Source organism: Scyliorhinus torazame, chromosome 2 (genome assembly GCF_047496885.1).
Source record: "Scyliorhinus torazame isolate Kashiwa2021f chromosome 2, sScyTor2.1, whole genome shotgun sequence".
Taxonomy (NCBI): Eukaryota; Metazoa; Chordata; class Chondrichthyes; order Carcharhiniformes; family Scyliorhinidae; genus Scyliorhinus; species Scyliorhinus torazame.
The window spans coordinates 18,156,321-18,175,946 of record NC_092708.1 but is presented as its reverse complement, the minus strand read 5'-3'; the positions used below and the strand labels follow the sequence as shown (position 1 = coordinate 18,175,946).

General features: G+C 52.9%; 1 protein-coding gene across 2 annotated transcripts in view; it reads right to left on the bottom strand.

Annotated features, from left to right (window-relative positions):
- Positions 1-19,626, bottom strand: part of LOC140386548 (anion exchange protein 3-like) — a 254,089-nt gene that overhangs the window by 66,599 nt on the left and 167,864 nt on the right. For both annotated transcript variants that reach the window (XM_072468972.1, XM_072468979.1), the window contains exon 9: positions 17,189-17,324. In XM_072468972.1, coding sequence (XP_072325073.1) covers positions 17,189-17,324 — 136 coding nt within the window. The remainder of the gene's footprint in view (positions 1-17,188; positions 17,325-19,626) is intronic.

The window sequence follows — 19,626 nt, the reverse complement described above, 5'->3', positions numbered from 1 at the left end:
AGCAAATGTGGTCCCGTTGTTCAAAAAGGGGAGCAGAGACAACCCCGGCAACTATAGACCGGTGAGCCTCACGTCTGTAGTGGGTAAAGTCTTGGAGGGGATTATAAGAGACAAGATTTATAATCATCTAGATAGGAATAATATGATCAGGGATAGTCAGCATGGCTTTGTGAAGGGTAGGTCATGCCTCACAAACCTTATCGAGTTCTTTGAGAAGGTGACTGAACAGGTAGATGAGGGTAGAGCAGTTGATGTGGTGTATATGGATTTCAGCAAAGCGTTTGATAAGTTTCCCCACGGTAGGCTATTGCAGAAAATACAGAGGCTGGGGATTGAGGGTGATTTAGAGATATGGATCAGAAATTGGCTAGCTGAAAGAAGACAGAGGGTGGTGGTTGATGGGAAATGTTCAGAATGGAGTTCGGTTACAAGTGGCGTACCACAAGGATCTGTTCTGGGGCCGTTGCTGTTTGTCATTTTTATCAATGACCTAGAGGAAGGCGCAGAAGGGTGGGTGAGTAAATTTGCAGACGACACTAAAGTCGGTGGTGTTGTCGACAGTGAGGAAGGATGTAGCAGGTTACAGAGGGACATAGATAAGCTGCAGAGCTGGGCTGAGAGGTGGCAAATGGAGTTTAATGTAGAGAAGTGTGAGGTGATTCACTTTGGAAGGACTAACAGGAATGCGGAATATTTGGCTAATGGTAAAGTTCTTGGAAGTGTGGATGAGCAGAGGGATCTAGGTGTCCATGTACATAGATCCCTGAAAGGTTGCCACCCAGGTTGATAGGGTTGTGAAGAAGGCCTATGGAGTGTTGGCCTTTATTGGTAGAGGGATTGAGTTCCGGAATCAGGAGGTCATGTTGCAGCTGTATAAAACTCTGGTACGGCCGCATTTGGAGTATTGCGTACAGTTCTGGTCACCGCATTATAGGAAGGACGTGGAGGCTTTGGAGCGGGTGCAGAGGAGATTTACCAGGATGTTGCCTGGTATGGAGGGAAAATCTTATGAGGAAAGGCTGTTGGACTTGAGGTTGTTTTCGTTGGAGAGAAGAAGGTTAAGAGGAGACTTAATAGAGGCATACAAAATGATCAGGGGGTTAGATAGGGTGGACAGTGAGAGCCTTCTCCCGCAGATGGAAATGGCTGGCACGAGGGGACATAGCTTTAAACTGAGGGGTAATAGATATAGGACAGAGGTCAGAGGTAGGTTCTTTACGCAAAGAGTGGTGAGGCCGTGGAATGCCCTACCGGCAACAGTAGTGAACTCGCCAACATTGAGGGCATTTAAAAGTTTATTGGATAAGCATATGGATGATAATGGCATAGTGTAGGTTAGATGGCTTTTGTTTCGGTGCAACATCGAGGGCCGAAGGGCCTGTACTGCGCTGTATCGTTCTATGTTCTATGTTCTATAAATTCTCCCTGATGTCTTGGTACAATATTTATCCCTCAATCAACCCACATCAAAAGAGAGACTACATTTCAAAATGTACTTAATTAGTTGTGAAGGGCTTTTGTGTGGCCCTGACATTTCGAAAGGCACAATATATAAAAGCAAATATTTCTTACAGACCTCTAAACGTTCTCTCTGAAAGGATTTGTTCAATTCCTTTTTGAAAGTTCCAAACGAACCTGCTTCCACCGCCCTTTCAGGCAGCGTTTTCCACATCACAACAACTGACCGTGTCTTAATGGGTTTCCATCATCTCACCTCTGTTTTCTTTGCCAATTACCTTTAAGTTTGGGTCCTTCTGGTTACCTCTTGCCAATTCAAGTTTCTTATTCAGTCTCAAAACAAAATTTTGAATGTCTCTATTAAATTTCGCCTTGACCTTTCCTGCTCAAACGAGAACAATCCCAGCTTCTTGAATACAAGAGCAGGGATGCACGACTGAGGCTGTATAGGGTTCTGGTCAGACCCCATACTGTGGGTCCCGTATTGAAGGAAGATGTGCTGTCCAGAGGAGGTTCGATGTGCTGTCCAGAGGGGGTTCACAAGAATGAACTTGTCGTATGAGGAACGGTTGAGGACTCTGGTCTGTACACGTTGGAGTTTAGAAGGATGAGGGTGGATCTTATTGAAACTTACAGGATACTGAGAGTCCTGGATAGAGTGGACGTGGAGAGGATGTTGGAAAAACCAGAACCTGATGGCACAGTCTCAGACTGAAGGGACAATCCTTTAAACCAAGATGAAGAGGAATTTCTTCAGCCAGAGGGTGGTGATTCTGTGGAACTCTTTGTCGCAGAAGTCTGTGGAGGTCAAATTACTGAGTGTCTTTAAGACAGAGATAGATAGGTTCTTGGTTAATCAGGGGTAATGGGAGAAGGCAGTAGAATGGGGATGAGAAAAATATCAGCCATGATTGAATGGCGGAGCAGATTCGATAGGCCGAATGGCCGAATTTTGCTCCTATGTTTTATGGTCTTATGATATAAACTGCCCAACAGCGAATTCCAGCAACACCTGTGCTCGCTCGACAACCTGTGCATTCTCTGCACATCCATCGTGGGTCTTTACTTCCCAAACGATGGCTCAGAGCCTGAATGCAGCTCAAAGAAAATTCCCCAGAATAACTCCTCGGATTCTGATGAAGACCCCCACAAGAGACGCAAGCAGATCTTATCGGTGATCGTGGGGTTTTCCGCCATGATCAGCTATGCTTTCCTTAGCGGGATTCTGTCCATTCAGCGGGTAATGACTCACAAAGCACTGAGACAGCCCTCCCCACTGGAAGATGATGATGTCGATGAGGGACAGTGAGGGTGTGGAGTGGAGTGGGGGGGGGGGAGGGGGCAGGGGGGGAGGGGACACAGTGATAGAGAGACGGGGCAGTGAAGGGGTGGCTACGAGGTGCTGGGGAGGGGGCTCTGACCAGTTGGGACCATTTCTGTGAGCGTACTGCTCCAGGGCAGCACGGTAGCATTGTGGATAGCACAATTGCTTCACAGCGCCAGGGTCCCAGGTGCAATTCCCCTTCCCCGCTGGGTCACTGTCTGTGCGGAGTCTGCACGTTCTCCCCGTGTCTGCGTGGGTTTCCTCCGGGTGCTCCGGTTTCCTCCCACAGTCCAAAGATGTGCGGGTTAGGTGGATTGGCCATGATAAATTGCCCATAGTGTCCAAAATTGCCCTTAGTGTTGGGTGGGGTTACTGGGTTATGGGGATCGGGTGGAGGTGTTGACCTTGGGAAGGGTGCTCTTTCCATGAGCCGGTGCAGTCTTGATGGGCCGAATGGCCTCCTTCTGTACTGTAAATTCTATGATAATCTATGAATCTATGATCTTCTACAGACCCTCATCCCTGGTCCTATTCTCGGCAATCTCCTCACCACCCTCTCCAAGGCCTTGACATCCTTCCAAAATGTGATGCCCAGAATTGGACACAATCCTCCAGCAATTCCTACACAATAAGGTAGGAAACAGAGCAGCCCCTTTGTGCACAGTAAGATCACTAAATAAGTGACGTGATGGTGAGCAATTTGTTTCATGGGGTTTATGGAAGAATAATTAAGTTTATATAAAATCCCTGAAACCCTTGATTAGATTTCAGTCTGTAACGCACTCCTGGGTATTTGTTATTCTATAAATAAACCCACCATCCCTGAATACCCAATTAGATTCCAGTCTGTAACTCATTCCCGGGTATCTACTATTCTGTATATAAAACTAGGGTATTGCTGAAAGAAAAGAGACTTTTTTGTCAAAACCTTTTGTTTTGCAGTCATCAGGACTTTCACAAGAATACAGAGGAAGGAAAATCAACAAATGTTTGTGTATGAGAAGAGACTGCTGATTGGTTGGCAGGTGGACCCAGAGTAGTAGAGGCATTGCAATGGAGAATGCATCAGTTGATAGTGACTGACAGTTAACTGCCAAGCATTGTTTGAAATTTAAACCAAGCAGCTTTACTGTGGTTGATCATAGATTACAAATGCAGGGAGGTCAGATGGAATTACAGAACACTATATAGTGCAGAAGAGGCCCTTCGGCCCATCCAGTCTGCACCGACGCATGAAAGGCCCTGACCTGCCCACCTGATCCCATTTGCCAGCACTTGGCCCAGAGCCTTGAATGTTACGGCGTGCCAAGGTTTCATCCAAGTACTTTAAAAAAAAATATTTTATTGATGTATTTGAAAATACTTATAAAAATAACATAGACAATGACATCAACATGGTGTAATAAACATTCCCCCCCCCCCCCCATCTCAATCTTCACACACCTCAACCATACAACAACAATCCGGCCCTCCCCCTCTAGAAATACTGCATCTGCTAATATTTTAATTTTCCCCGAGAAAGTCTACGAACAGCTGCCACCTCCGGATGAATCCTAACATTGACCCTCTTAAGGCGAACTATATTTTCTCGAGACTGAGAAACCCAGCCATGTCACTAACCCAGGTCTCTACACTCGGGGGCTTCGAGTCCCTCCACATGAACAAGATCCGTCTCCGGGCTACCAGGGAGGCAAAGGCCAAGACGTCGGCCACTTTTGCCCCCTGAACTCACGGATCTTCCGACACTCCAAAGATCGCTATCTCCTGCTCGGCACCACCCGCAATTTTAGCCCCGTGGACATTGCCTTAGCAAAACCCTGCCAAAACCCTCTAAGCTTCGGGCATGTGGACATGATTTGCTGGGCTTCCCGCGCACCTATCCTCTACCCCAAAAAACGTACTCATTGATGCACGATCAATAACCCCAGAAGCGAGATTGGAGACAATTGAAGACTTTAATATGCTAGATGTTTCCCCCAGCAGCGCAGGTACAGAGGAAAGCTGCTGGGGCGGTACGGGCTCTTATACCCCACCTTGCAGGGCGGAGCTAACAAACAGGCTTAACCAATGGGAACAAGTACATTCGCCACCAATAGTATTCCGGCATTACCAGGTACCGTAATCCTTCTAACACAGACTACCACATTCACCCCCTGTTAAAAAAGAGTCTGGCGGGGGTGGTGGCTTCATATTACAACGTGGTAAAGTGGTAGAAGTTAAAGTTATGAAGGTACCGTAATGCCTCCGTACAGCGTTTTGCCTTATTACATCTTAACTATTTACAACAGTAATGTACATTTCAAAATGAAGCAATTAGTCGATCGGGGGCCCTGGTCGTCCTCTGCGATCGTCGTAGCTTTGGTGGTGATGACTCCGGGAGCGTGGTTTCGGCTACTGTGGCAGCTTCATCACCCCTAGACGGGGCCCGTGGAAGGACCGACTGACCTGGGAAGGGGGTGGCTGTGGGGTGCGCCGGTGGGAGGGAGGGTGGGACTGGTGGCGGGGGTGTGTGTGGGGATCCAGCGGGCGCCAGGTCCCGGAGGGAGACCGTATCCTGTCGGCTGTCAGGGTACGCCACGTAGGCGTGCTGAGGGTTAGCATGGAGGAGATGGACCCTCTCGACCAATGGGTCCGATTTGTGCGCCTGCACGTGTTTTCGGAGCAGGATGGGTCCAGGAGCTGCCAGCCAGGTCGGGAGCGAGGACCCAGAGGAGGACTTCCTGGGGAAGACAAGGAGACGTTCGTGAGGTGTTTGGTTGGTCGTGGTACAGAGCAGTGACCGGATGGAGTGGAGGGCATCCGGTAGGACTTCCTGCCAGCGGGAGACTGGGAGATTCCTGGTCCGCAGGGCCAGTAGGACGGTCTTCCAGACCGTTCCGTTCTCCCGCTCTACCTGTCCGTTTCCCCGGGGGTTGTAACTGGTCATCCTGCTCGAGGCGATGCCCTTACTGAGCAGGAATTGACGCAGTTCGTCGCTCATAAAGGAGGACCCCCTATCACTGTGTATGTAGGCGGGGAAATTGAACAGCGTAAAGTTACTATGGAGGGCTTTTATGACGGTGGTTGCAGTCATGTCGGGGCAGGAGATGGCGAATGGGAACAGGGAGTACTCGTCAATCACGTTCAGGAAGTATGTGTTCCGGTCGGTGGAGGGGAGGGGGCCTTCGAAATCCATACTGAGGCGTTCAAAGATACGGGAAGCCTTTATCAGGTGTGCTTTCTCTGGCCTGTAGAAGTGCGGCTTGCACTCCGCGCAGATTTGGCAATTCCTGGTGGCTGTCCTGACCTCCTCGATGGAGTAGGGCAGGCTGCGGGTCTTGATGAAGTGGAAAAATCGAGTGACCCCCGGGTGGCAGAGGTCCTCGTGGAGGGATCGGAGGCGGTCCACTTGTGCGTTGGCACGTGCCGCGGGACAGGGCATCAGGAGGCTCATTTAGCTTCCCAAGATCTCATAGTTGTAGGTGTATGATCCTCCACCGTAAGATCTTGGTGTTTTTTATCTTGCCCCGCTGTGCATTATTAAACATGAAAGCAACCGACCGTTGGTCAGTGAGGAGAATGAATCTCCTGCCGGCCAGGTAATGCCTCCAATGTCGCACAGCTTCTACTATGGCCTGTGCCTCCTTTTCAACTGAGGAATGACGGATTTCGAAAGTGTGGAGGGCGCGTGAGAAGAAGGCCACGGGTCTGCCCGCTTGGTTGAGGGTGGCCGCCAGAGCTTCGTCGGACGCGTCACTCTCGACCTGGAAGGGGAGGGACTCATCGATGGCGTGCATCGTGGCCTTTGCAATGTCTGCTTTGATGTGGCTGAAGGCCTGCGGGCCTCTATCGACGGGGGAAAAATTGTGGATTGGATCAGTGGATGGACCTTGTCTGCATAGTTGGGGACCCCTGGCATAGTAGAAAAAAAAAATCTAGGCAGCGCTTCAGGGCCTTGGAGCAGTGAGGGAGGGGGAACTCCATAAGGGGGCGCATGCGTTCAGGGTCGGGGCCCATAACTCCATCATGCACTACGTAGCCGAGGATGGCTAGGCGGTCGGTGCTGAACACGCATTTATCCTTGTTATACGTGAGGTTAAGGATTTTTGCGGTCTGGAGGAATTTTCGGAGGTTGGTGTTGAGGTCCTGCTGGTCGTGGCCGCAGATGGTGACATCATCGAGGTACGGGAATGTGGCCCGTAAACCGTACCGGTCAACCATTCGGTCCATCTCTCGTTGGAAGACAGAGACCCCATTAGTGACACCGAAGGGAACCCTTAAGAAGTGGTAGAGCCGCCCATCTGCTTCGAAAGCAGTGTATTTGCGATCACTAATGCGGATGGGGAGCTGGTGGTAGGCGGACTTAAGATCCACCGTGGAAAAGACCTTGTATTGCACGATCCTGTTGACCAGGTCGGATATGCGGGGGAAATGAAATGAAATTAAAATCGTCACAAGTAGGCTTCAATGAAGTTACTGTGAAAGGTCCCTAGTCACCACATTCCGGCGCCTGTTCGGGAGGCTGGTACGGGAATTGAACCGTGCTGCTGGCCTGCTTGGTCTGCTTTGAAAGTTGCGTAAACCTGTTGATGGTCTGACTGTAGTCGATGACCATCCTATGCTATGAAGCTCTCCGTGCTCCCAGAGTCGATTAGGCAGGACGTTTCATGCCCATTGATAAGCACCGTCGTTGTAGCAGTCGACAGTGTTCGGGGCCGAGACTGGTCCAGGGTCACCGAAGCTAATCGTGGCAGCAGTTGGATGTTCTCTTCGGGCGGTGTGTGGTCAGCCGAACTGGGGTCCTAGGACTCCATCCAAGATGGCGGCGCCCACTGGTCGCACATGGCTGGGGGTGCACAAAATGGCGGCGCCCGTCCATCGCACGTGGCGTCCGCGGGACAAGAGGGCGGCGCCCGGAGGCCACACGTGGCCCTGGAGGAGGAAGATGGCGGCGCCCGCTGGCCGCACGGGGTCCGTGGAGAGGGTTGTGGTGGAGGTCCGTATTCGCCTCCGGAGACCGCAGCGACCGCCCGGGCCTGGCATACCGCCACGAAGTGGCACTTTTTGCCACTTCCCTTGCAGATGGATGAACGGGCCGGACAGCGCTGTCGGGGGTGCTTGGCTTGCCCGCAAAAATAGCAGCGGGGCCCCCCAGGGTTGCCAGGCCGTCTCACAGCACAAGCTTGTGGGGGGATGGGAGATGCCTCGGTTCCATGCTGCCCAGGGGGCTGCCGCGCGGTTGGGGACGTAAGCGCGGGCGTTTCGGGAGGCCACATCCATGGAGCCAGCAAGGGCCCGTGCCTCCTTGAGGCCTAGTGTCTCTTTCTCCAGCAATCGCTGGTGGATTTGGGAGGACAACATACTGTCAACGAAAGCATCCCGGATCAAACGTTCTGTGTGGTCGCTCGCCGAAACTTGCGGGCAGCTGCAGTTTCTCCCCAACACCAGAAGCGCACGGTAGAATTCTTCCAGTGATTCCCCAGGGATTTGTCGCCTCGTCGCTAGTAGATGTCGGGCGTAGACCTGGTTTACAGGGCGAATATAATGTCCTTTCAGCAGCTCCTTTGCAGCATCAAAATCGTCCGTGTCCTCGATGAGGGTGTAGATTTCTGGGCTCATCCTCGAGTGCAGAATTTGTAGTTTCTGTTCTCCCGTGGGTGTGTTTTCGGCCGTCTCGAGATATCTGTTGAAACACGCCAGCCAAGTACTTGAAGGTTGCCGCTGAGTTTGCCGTGTGGAGGCTGAGTTGCAGATACTCCGGCTTGATTCGGAGCTCCATTCTTTAAAAAACTAGCATATTAAATTGATGCACGATCAATAACCCCAGAAGCGAGATTGGAGACAATTGAAGGTTTTAATATGCTAGATGTTTCGCCCAGCGACGCTGGTACAGAAGAAAGCTGCTGGGGTGGCACGGGCTCTTATGCCCCGCCTTGCAGGGCGGAGCTAACATACAGGCTTAACCAATGGGAACAAGTACATTCTCCACCAATGGTATTCCGGCATTACCAGGTACCGCAATCCTTCTAACACAGACTATCACACTCATCCTCGCCACTGTCATGTGTGCCCAGTGGACTATCTTAAATTGTATCAGGCTAAGTCTGGCACACGATGAGGAGTTATTAATCCTGCTTAGGGCATCCGCCCATAGGCCCGTCTCTATCTCTCCTCCTAGCTCATCCTCTCACTTGCCCTTAAGCTCCTCCACCGGGGTTTCCTCCGCCTCCGAAAGCTCCTGGTAAATATCCGATACCTTCCCCTCTCCCAACTAGGTACTGGAAACTATTCTATCCTGTATCCCCCATGGAGGCAGCAGCGGAAAGGCCGGCACCTGTTTTCTCGGGAAGTGACGCACCTGCAAATACCTAAAACCATTCCCTGCTGGCAATTCAAATTTATCCTCCAAGGCTTTCAAGCCGGGAAAGCTCCCATCTATAAATAGATCCCCCATCCTACTAATTCCTGCCCTCTGCCAACTCCGGAACCCGCCATCTAGCCTACCCGGTACAAACCTATGATTATTATAAATCGGGGTCCAAATTGATGCTCCCTCCACTCTCTCATATCTCCTCCACTGCCCCCAGATTCTCAGAGCCGCCACTACCACCGGACCGGTGGAGTATCGGGCCGGCGAGAATGGAAGAGGTGCCGTTATCAGTGGTCCCAAACTTGTGTCTTTGTATGACGCCGCCTCCATCCGCTCCCATGCCGACCCCTCCCCCACTACCCACTTCCTAATCATGGCTATATTAGCCGCCCAATAGTAATTGCGGAAGTTCGGTAGCGCCAACCCACCCTCCCCCCTACTGCGTTCCAGCAACACTTTCTTCACTCTTGGCGTTTTACCCGCCCACACAAAGCCCAAAATAATCTTATTCACCCGCTTGAAAAAGGCCTTGGGGATGAAGATGGGGAGGCACTGAAAGACAAACAGTGCCTCCCCATCTGGGGAGGACCGTCACTTTAAACGGTCTGTACCCTTCCCGCCAGTGATAGCGGGAGCATGTCCCATCTCTTGAAGTCCCCTTCCATTTGTTCTACCAACCGGATAGGTTTAACTTGTGCAGTGCCTCCCGTTCCAGGGCCACCTGGATTCCCAGATATCGAAAGCTCTCCCCGATAATTCTAAGCGGCAGCTCTCCCAGTCTCTTCTCCTGTCCTCTTGCCTGGATCGCGAACATCTCGCTTTACCCCATGTTCAATTTATACCCCGAAAAATTGCCAAATTCCCCCAAGATTTGCATCACTTCCCCCATCCACTCCAACGGGTCCGAAATGTACAAGAGCAGGTCATCTGCGAAGAGCGAGACCCGGTGCTCCACGGCCCCCCCCCCCACCCCCCCACCAGCCCTTTCCAGTTCCTGGAGGCTCTTAACGCCATGGCCAATGGCTCTATGGCCAGAGCAAACAGTAACGGGGAGAGGGGGCACCCTTGCCTCGTCCCTCGGTGTAGTTTAAAGTACCCCGATCTCAGCTGGTTCGTACGGACACTCGCTACTGGTGCCTGATAGAGCAACCGCACCCAGTCAATAAAGCCCTCACCAAACCCAAACCTTCCCAGCGCCTCCCACAGGTAATTCCACTCCACCCGATCAAAAGCCTTCTCTGCATCCATCACTACCACCACTTCCACCTCCTCTCCTTCTGAGGGCATCATAATAACATTTAGAAGCTTTCGAACATTGGCCTGGAGTTGCCTGCTCTTTACAAATCCCGTCTGGTCTTCCCCTATCACCCCCGGGACACAGTCCTCTATCCTTGTGGCCAGTATCTTAGCCAGCAGTTTGGCATCCACATTCAGTAGAGAAATCGGCCTGTATGACCCGCATTGCTCCGGATCCTTCTCCCATTTCAGGATCAATAAAATCGAGGTCTGCGACATTGTTGGGGGGAGGACTCCCTTCTCTCTTGCTTTGTTAAATGTCCTCACCAGCAGTGGGCTCAAAATCTCTGAAAGTTTCTTATAGAATTCCACCGGGTAGCCATCAGGCCCCGGGGCCTTACCCCGCTGCATGCCCTCCCAGCCCCTTGATTATTTCCTCAATCTGAATTGGGGCTCCCAACCCTTCCACCAGATCCTCCTCTACCATCGGGAACCTCAACTGATCCAAAAACTGCCTCAACCCTTCCACCCCAGTCGGGGGTTCCGACTCATATAATTTACGATAGAAGTCCTTAAACAACCCCGCTGGATCCAGTACAGTATTCCCGCCTCTACTCTTTACTTTACCTGTCTCCCTGGCCGCCTCCCTTTTCCTGCCCTGGTGCGCCAACATGCTGCTTGCCTTTTCCCCGTATTCATAGATCGCCCCCCCTTGCCTTCCTCACCTTTTCCACCGCTTTCCCTGTAGACAACAGCCCAAACTCCACCTGTAACCTCCGCCGCTCCCTCCCACGTCCGGGGCCTCCGAGTATCTCCTGTCCACCTGGAGTATCTCCTCCACTAATCTATCCCTCTCAGCCTGTTCCACCTTTTCTCTGTGGGCCCGTATCGAGATTAATTCCCCTCTGACCACTGCCTTCAGAGCTTCCCAAACTGTCGCTGCAGAGACCTCCCCCGTATCATTTGTTTCCAGGTAGTTCTGGATGGACTTGTTAACCCACCCACAGATCACTTCATCCGCCAGCAACCCCACATCCAGTCTCCACTGCGGGCGTTGCCCTCTCTCCACACTAACCCATAGATGCACCCAGTGCGGGGCATAAGACCATAAGACATAGGAGCGGAAGTAAGGTCATTCGGCCCATCGAGTCCACTCCGCCATTCAATCATGGCTGATTTCAACTCCATTTACCCGCTCTCTCTCCATAGCCCTTAATTCCTCGAGAAATCAAGAATTTATCAACTTCTGTCTTAAAGACACTCAACGTCCCGGCCTCCACCGCCCTCTGTGACAATGAATTCCACAGACCCACCACTCTCTGGCTGAAGAAATTTCTCCTCATCTCTGTTCTAAAGTGACTCCCTTTTATTCTAAGGCTGTGCCCCCGGGTCCTAGTCTCCCTTGCTAATGGAAACAACTTCCCTACATCCACCCTATCTAAGCCATTCATTATCTTGTAAGTTTCTATTAGATCTCCCCTCAACCTCCTAAACTCCAATGAATATAATCCCAGGATCCTCAGACGTTCATCGTATGTTAGTGGCATGATCCGACACTGCGATTGCCGAGTACTCAGTATCCACCACCTCCGGTATTAGCTCCCTGCTCAGAACAAAAATGTCGATGCGAGAGTATACCCTGTGGACATGTGAGAAGAAGGAAAACTCCTTTGCCCTTGGCTGTGCAAACCTCCATGGGTCTACTCCCCCCATCTGTTCCATAAAACCCTTCAATTCCTTTGCCGCAGCCGGCCTCCTCCCTGTCCTGGATTTTGACCGGTCCAAATCCGGCTCGATGACTATGTTAAAGTCTCCTCCCATGATCAGGTTATTAGGTAAGTCTGGGATCTTACCTAAAACCCGCCTCATAAATTTCACGTCGTCCCAATTCGCAGCATATATGTTCACGAGTACCACACGTGCACCCCTTCCAGCTTCCCACTCACCTTTATGTACTTACCCCACTTGTCTGACACGATTCTCCCTGCGTCGAATGCCACTCGTTTGCTGATCAAGAACACTACCCCACTGTTCCTGAGTGGAACATTTGGCTGACCCACATCTTTCTCAATCTCGTCTGGTCTGTAACCTTTAGGTGCGTCTCTTGTAGCATTGCCACGTCCGCCTTCAGACCCCTGAAATGCGCAAACACACGAGCCCTCTTGACCGGCCCATTCAGCCCGTTGACGTTCCATTTTATCAGCTTGGACGGGGGGGCTTCCATCGAGGCTTTATTGAGCAAAGATGCTGTGCCTCCTGTAGCTGGAACCAGAATGGCTGCAGCACCGGCGAGCACACACATTTATACTCCGCCTACTGGGCGGAGCCAGCAGGCAGGGATTTACCCATGTACCTCTACTATACGGGCCTTACCGTAATAAATGTAATACTACTTAGTGGTGATTACCACATTCACCCCTTGTTAAAAAAAAGAATCCGGCGGGGGCGGTGGAAAACATTACAAGTTCAGTCTGTCGGGATCCTTGACCCTCCTCTGCGATCGCCTCAGTCCTGGTGGTGATGTGGGCGTCGACTTGGTCACCTGTGACTCCGGGAGCGTGTTGTCCTCATCTTCATCACCCCTGAGTGGAACCAGTGGGAGGACGGATCCCGCTGGGGTAGGGGCTGCGGAGAGGTTCGCTGGGGAGAAGGTGAGTGGCGCAGGGGTGGAAGAGGCAGCCGGGGGGGGGGGGGCAGTGTCAGGTCGGGGGCCGTAGGTGGGGATCCAGCGGGTGCCAGGTCCCGGAGGCTGTGTCCTGGCTCCCGTCGGGGTGTGCCACGTAGGCGTACTGTGGGTTCACGTGCAGGAGGTGTACTCTTTCGACCAAGGGGTCCGACTTAAAGGTCCGCACATGCTTGCGAAGGAGGACGGGTCCAGGAACTGTCAGCCATGTTGGGAGCTACACCCCGGAGGTGGACTTCCTGGGGAAGGCAAAGAGACGTTCGTGAGGGGTCTCGTTAGTCGCGGTGCAGAGGAGCAATCGGATGGAGTGGAGCGCATCGGGGAGGACCTCCTGCCAGCGGGAGACCGGGAGATTTTTAGACTGCAGGGCCAGCAGGACGGCCTTCCAGACCGTCCCGTTCTCCCTCTCCACCTGCCCGTTTCCCCGGTCATCCTGCTCGATGCAATGCCCTTGCTGAGCAGGAACTGACGCAGCTCATCGCTCATAAAGGAGGATCCCCGATCACTGTGGATATAGGTGGGGAAACCGAACAGAGTGAAGATGCTGTGAAGGGCTTTAATGACCGTGGCAGAAGTCATATCGGGGCATGGGATGGCGAAAGGGAACCGGGAGTACTCGTCAATCACGTTCAGAAAGTACGTGTTGTGGCCGGTGGAGGGGAGGGGCCCTATGAAGTCCACGCTGAGGCATTCAAAAGGGCGGGAGGCCTTCACCAGGTGCACTCGATCTGGCTGGTAGAAGTGCGGCTTGCACTCTGCGCAGACCTGGCAGTCTCTGGTGACGGTCGTGACCTCCTGAATGGAGCAGGGCAGGTTGCGGGCCTTGACGAAATGGAAGAACCGGATGACCCCCGGGTGGCAGAGGTCACAGTGGAGAGCCCGGAGTCGGTCCACTTGTGCGCTGGCACATTATACCGTGGGATAGGACGTCAGGGGCTCGTTGAGCTTCCCGGGCGATACAAAATCTCGTAATTATAGGTGGAGAGCTCGATCCTCCACCCCAAGATCTTGTCGTTTTTGATCTTGCCCCGCTGTGTGTTATTGAACATAAAGGCAACCGACAGTTGGTCAGTGAGGAGAGTGAATCTCCTGCCGGCCAGGTAATGCCTCCAATGTCTTACAACTTCCACAATGGCTTGGGCCTCCTTTTCGACAGAGGAGTGGTGAATTTCGGAGGTATGGAGGGTGCGGGGAAAGAAGGCCACGAGTCTGCACGCCTGGTTGAGGGTGGCGGCCAGAGCTACGTCCGATGCATTGCTCTCGACCTGAAAGGGGAGGGACTCGTCGACCGCGTGCATCGTGGTCTTGGCGATGTCGGCCTTGATGCGGTTGAAGGCCTGGCGGGCCTCAGCCATCAGGGGAAAAACTGTGGACTGAATGAGTGGGCGGGCCTTGTCTGCATAATTAGGGACCTACTGGGCGTAATAGGAGAAAAGCCCCAGGCATCGTTTCAGGGCCTTGGGGCAGTGGGGGAGAGGGAGTTCCAGGAGGGGGTGCATGCGGTCGGGGTCGGGCCCTAGGACTCCATTTTCCACGAGGTTGCCAAGGATGGCTAAGCGGTTGGTGCGGAACACGCATTTCTCCTTATTGTACGTGAGATTAAGGAGTTTGGCGGTCTGGAGGAATTTTTGGAGGTTTGCGTCGTGATCCTGCTAATCGTGGCCACAAATGGTGACGTTATCTAGGTACGGGACGGTGGCCCGCAGTCCATACCGGTCAATCATTCGGTCAAACTCTCGCTGGAAGACCGAGACCCCATTAGTGACGCCGAAGGGAACGCTAAGGAAGTGATAGAGGCGGCCATCTGCTTTGAACGCAGTGTATTGGCGGTCCTCCGGGTGGATGGGGAGCTGGTGGTAGGCGGACTACAGGTCCACTGTGGAAAAGACCCGATACTGCGCAATCTGATTGAACATGTCAGATATGCGTGGGAGGGGGTACTCGTCGAGCTGCGTGTACGGATTGATGGTCTGACTGTAGTCGATGACCATCCTGTGCTTCTCCCCAGTCTTCACTACCACCACTTGAGCTCTCCAGGGGCTGTTGCTGGCCTCAATGACCCCTTCCTGCAGAAGCCGTTGGACCTCCGACCTGATGAAGGTCCTGTCCTGGGCACTGTACCATCTGTTCCTGGTGGCGACAGGTTTGCAATCCAGGGTGAGGTTCGCAAACAGGGAAGGTGGGTCGACCTTAAGGGTCGTGAGGCCGCACACGGTGAGGGGGGGGGGTAGGGATCCGCCGAATGTTAAGGTTAAGCTTTGGAGGTGGCACTGGAAGTCCAGGCCGAGTAACAGGGAAGCGCAGGGGTGGGGGAGGACGTAGAGCCGGAAGTCGCTAAACTCTACGCCTTGGACGGTGAGGGTCGCGATGCAGTATCCCCGGATTTCCACGGAATGGGATACGGAGGCCAGGGAGATTTTCTGGGTGACCGGGAGGGAGCAGCGCCTTACCGTAGTGGGGTGGGTGAAGCTCTCCGTGCTCCCGGAGTCAAACAGGCCCATCGATCTTAACCGTCGTTGTTGCGGTCACGAGGTTGCGGGGCCGGGACTGGTCCAGGGTGATCGAGGCGAGCTGCGCCAGATGCTGGGAGGCTCCGGGCTGGTCAGCGGTGGTGGAGGTAGCGGCAGGCGATGAACGGCCAGACAAGCAGGGGTCCTGAGACGCCGTCCAAATTGGCGCCAAAGATGGCGGCACCCACGGGCCGCATGGGGTTTGCGATGAAGAAGATGGTGGCGCCCATGGGCCGCAGTGTGGGGTGCAGGAATGCCGGGCCTGGAAACAGCGGCGACAGACCGGGCCTGGCAAACAGAAACAAAGTGTCTCTTCTTTCCACATCCGTTGCTGGTCGCGCTCTGCGCTGGGCAGCACTGCCGGCGGTGTTTGTTCTGCCCGCAAGAATAGCACTTGGGCTCCCCAGGGTTGGCTGGCTGCCGCGCGCCACAGGTTTGCAGTGAGCTGGAGTCGGCAGCTGGTGGGCCCACGATGCCCACGAGGGTACCGCGCGGTTGGGGGCATATGACTGGACATTACGGGAGGCCACTTCTAACGAATTAGCGAGCTGCCTATTTCCCGCAAGATCAAGCACACCGCGTTCCAGTTGCCGCTGGCGGATGTACGCAGACCTCATGCCCGTAATGTAAGTGTCTCGAATTAAAAGTTTGGTGTGCTGGACTGCAGAAACTGCCTGGCAGTCACAGTTCCTACCTAGGATGTGCAGGGCACGCCGGAAATCGTCCAGAGACTCCCCGGGGAGTTGCTGTCTCGTGGCCAGGAAGTGCCTGGCGTATACTTGATTGACTGGTCGAACGTAATGTCCCTTCAGGAGCTCCATCGCTTCGGAGTAAGTGGGCGCATCCCGGATGAGAGGATAACTGTCAGGGCTCACCCGTGAATAAAGGACTTGGAGCTTCTGCGAGTCCGAGGGTTCCTCAGCGGATGTTCGGAGGTAGCTTTCGAAGCAGGCTAGCCAGTGCTCAAAGGCGGACGTAGCGTTGGCTGCTTGAGGGCTCAGCTGCAGACGATCAGGCTTGATGCGGAGATCCATCGTTTAAAAAAATTCTTTGCTCAATAAATTGATGCACTATCAATTACCACAAAGACGAGAGTAGTGGAATAATCAAGGGTTTATTGAGCAAAGATGTTGTGCCTCCTGTAGCTGGAACCAGAATGGCTGCAGCCCCGGTGGGAACACACATTTATACCCCGCCTACTGGGCGGAGCCAGCAGGCAGGGATTTACCATTGTACCTTTACTATACGGGCCTTACCGTAATACATGTAATACTACTTAGTGGTGACTACCACACTGTGTTGGTCCTTTGTTCATCTCGTAAAGTGACACCCACACTAATGCTCTGGGGACGTGGTGTATAAAGCTAGCCTCAATGATTCATACAAACCGATTGGGTTCGTTCATGTCCTTTAGGGAATGAAATCTGCCGTCCTGACCCGGTCTGGCCTACATGTGACTCCAGACCCACAGCAATGTGGTTGCTTCTTAACAGCCGAGCAAACCATTCAACAACAAATGAAACATCTGTTCTCTGCCAAAGAACAAAGGAAAGAGAACCTCACTCCCCTCGCTACCACTGACTCTACGGTTTGGGATCGGTGACTGCCCCCAAATCCTCCGAGGATACCTGTGTTTGACGAGCAGGGCTCTCAGTACATTGGCCCTGTCTTCCGGTTTGATCTGATCAGTGGTCACCATGCTTTCGACCACCAGCTGGGCAATTCCAGGCAATGTTTTCTGTTCCAGGTCCAGCAGCACTGCCCCTGCCAAAGACACATACACACCTTGATTAGCAACAGCTCCCATCCAGGAATAGCAGCACTGAGGAGACCCCCCATCTCATTTACACACCCCTCCCCCCCACTATCCCGCTTTCCCCACTTACATTCTCCCCAATCCCCTCTCTCCCCCATTTACATTCTCCCCAATCCCCTCTCTCCCCATTTCCATTCTCCCCAATCTCCTCTTTCCATTTACATTCTCCCCAATCCCCTCTCTCCCCATTTACATTCTCCCCAATCCCCTCTCTCCCCCATTTCCAATCTCCCCAATCCCCTCTCTCCCCATTTCCATTCTCCCCAATCCCCTCTCTCCCCATTTACATTCTCCCCAATCCCCTCTCTCCCCATTTACATTCTCCCCAATCCCCTCTCTCCCCATTTCCATTCTCACCAATACCCTCTCTCCCCGTTTACATTCTCCCCAATCCCCTCTCTCCCCATTTCCATTCTCCCCAATCCCCTCTCTCCATTTACATTCTCCCCAATCCCCTCTCTCCCCGTTTACATTCTCCCCAATCCCCTCTCTCCATTTACATTCTCCCCAATCCCCTCTCTCCATTTACATTCTCCCCAATCCCCTCTCTCTCCCATTTCCAATCTCCCCAATCCCCTCCCTCCCCATCTACAGTCTCCCCAATCCCCTCTCTCCCTATTTACATTCTCGCCAATCCCCTCTCTCCCCATTTACAGTCTCCCCAATCCCCTCTCTCCCTATTTACATTCTCCCCAATTCCCTCTCTCCCCATTTACAGTCTCCCCAATCCCCTCTCTCCCCATTTACAGTCTCCCCAATCCCCTCTCTCCCCATTTACAGACTCCCCAATCCCCTCTCTCCCTAGTTACATTCTCCCCAATCCCCTCTCTCCCCATTTACAGTCTCCCCAATCCCCTCTCTCCCCATTTACGGTCTCCCTAATCCCCCTCTCCCCATTTACAGTCTCCCCAATCCCCTCTCTCCCCATTTACAGTCTCCCCAATCCCCTCTCTCCCTATTTACATTCTGCCCAATCCCCTCTCTCCCCATTTACAGTCTCCCCAATCCCCTCTCTCCCCATTTACATTCTCCCCAATCCCCTCTCTCCCCCATTTACATTCTCCCCAATCCCCTCTCTCCCCATTTCCATTCTCCCCAATCCCCTCTCTCCCCCATTTACATTCTCCCCAATCCCCTCTCTCCCCATTTACATTCTCCCCAATCCCCTTTCCCCCATTTCCATTCTCCCCAATCCCCTCTCTCCCCGTTTACATTCTCCCCAATCCCCTCTCTCCCCATTTACATTCCCCCCAATCCCCTCTCTCTCCATTTACATTCTCCCCAATCCCCTCTCTCCCCATTTACATTCTTCCCAATCCCCTCTCTCCCCATTTCCATTCTCCCCAATCGCCTCTCTCCCCGTTTACATTCCCCCCCAATCCCCTCTCTCCCCATTTACATTCTCCCCAATCCCCTCTCTCCCCATTTACATTCCCCCAATCCCCTCTCTCTCCATTTACATTCTCCCCAATCCCCTCTCTCCCCATTTACATTCTCCCCAATCCCCTCTTTCCCCCATTTACATTCTCCCCAATCCCCTCTCTCCCCATTTACATTCTCCCCAATCACCTCTCTCCCCCATTTCCAATCTCCCCAATCCCCTCTCTCCTCATTTCCATTCTCCCCAATCCCCTCTCTCCCCATTTACAGTCTCCCCAATACCCTCTCTCCCCATTTACATTCTCCCCAATCCCCTCTCTCCCCATTTACATTCTCCCCAATCCCCTCTCTCCCCATTTCCATTCTCCCCAATGCCCTCTCTCCCCGTTTACATTCTCCCCAATCCCCTCTCTCCAATTACATTCTCCCCAATCCCCTCTCTCCCCGTTTACATTCTCCCCAATCCCCTCTCTCCCCATTTACATTCTCCCCAATCCCCTCTTTCCATTTACATTCTCCCCAATCCCCTCTCTCCCCATTTACATTCTCCCCAATCCCCTCTCTCCCCATTTCCATTCTCCCCAATACCCTCTCTCCCCGTTTACATTCTCCCCAATACCCTCTCTCCCCGTTTACATTCTCCCCAATCCCCTCTCTCCATTTACATTCTCCCCAATCCCCTCTTTCCATTTACATTCTCCCCAATCCCCTCTCTCCCCATTTACATTCTCCCCAATCCCCTCTCTCCCCATTTACATTCTCCCCAATCCCCTCTCTCCATTTACAGTCTCCCCAATCCCCTCTCTCTCCCATTTCCAATCTCCCCAATCCCCTCCCTCCCCATCTACTGTCTCCCCAATCCCCTCTCTC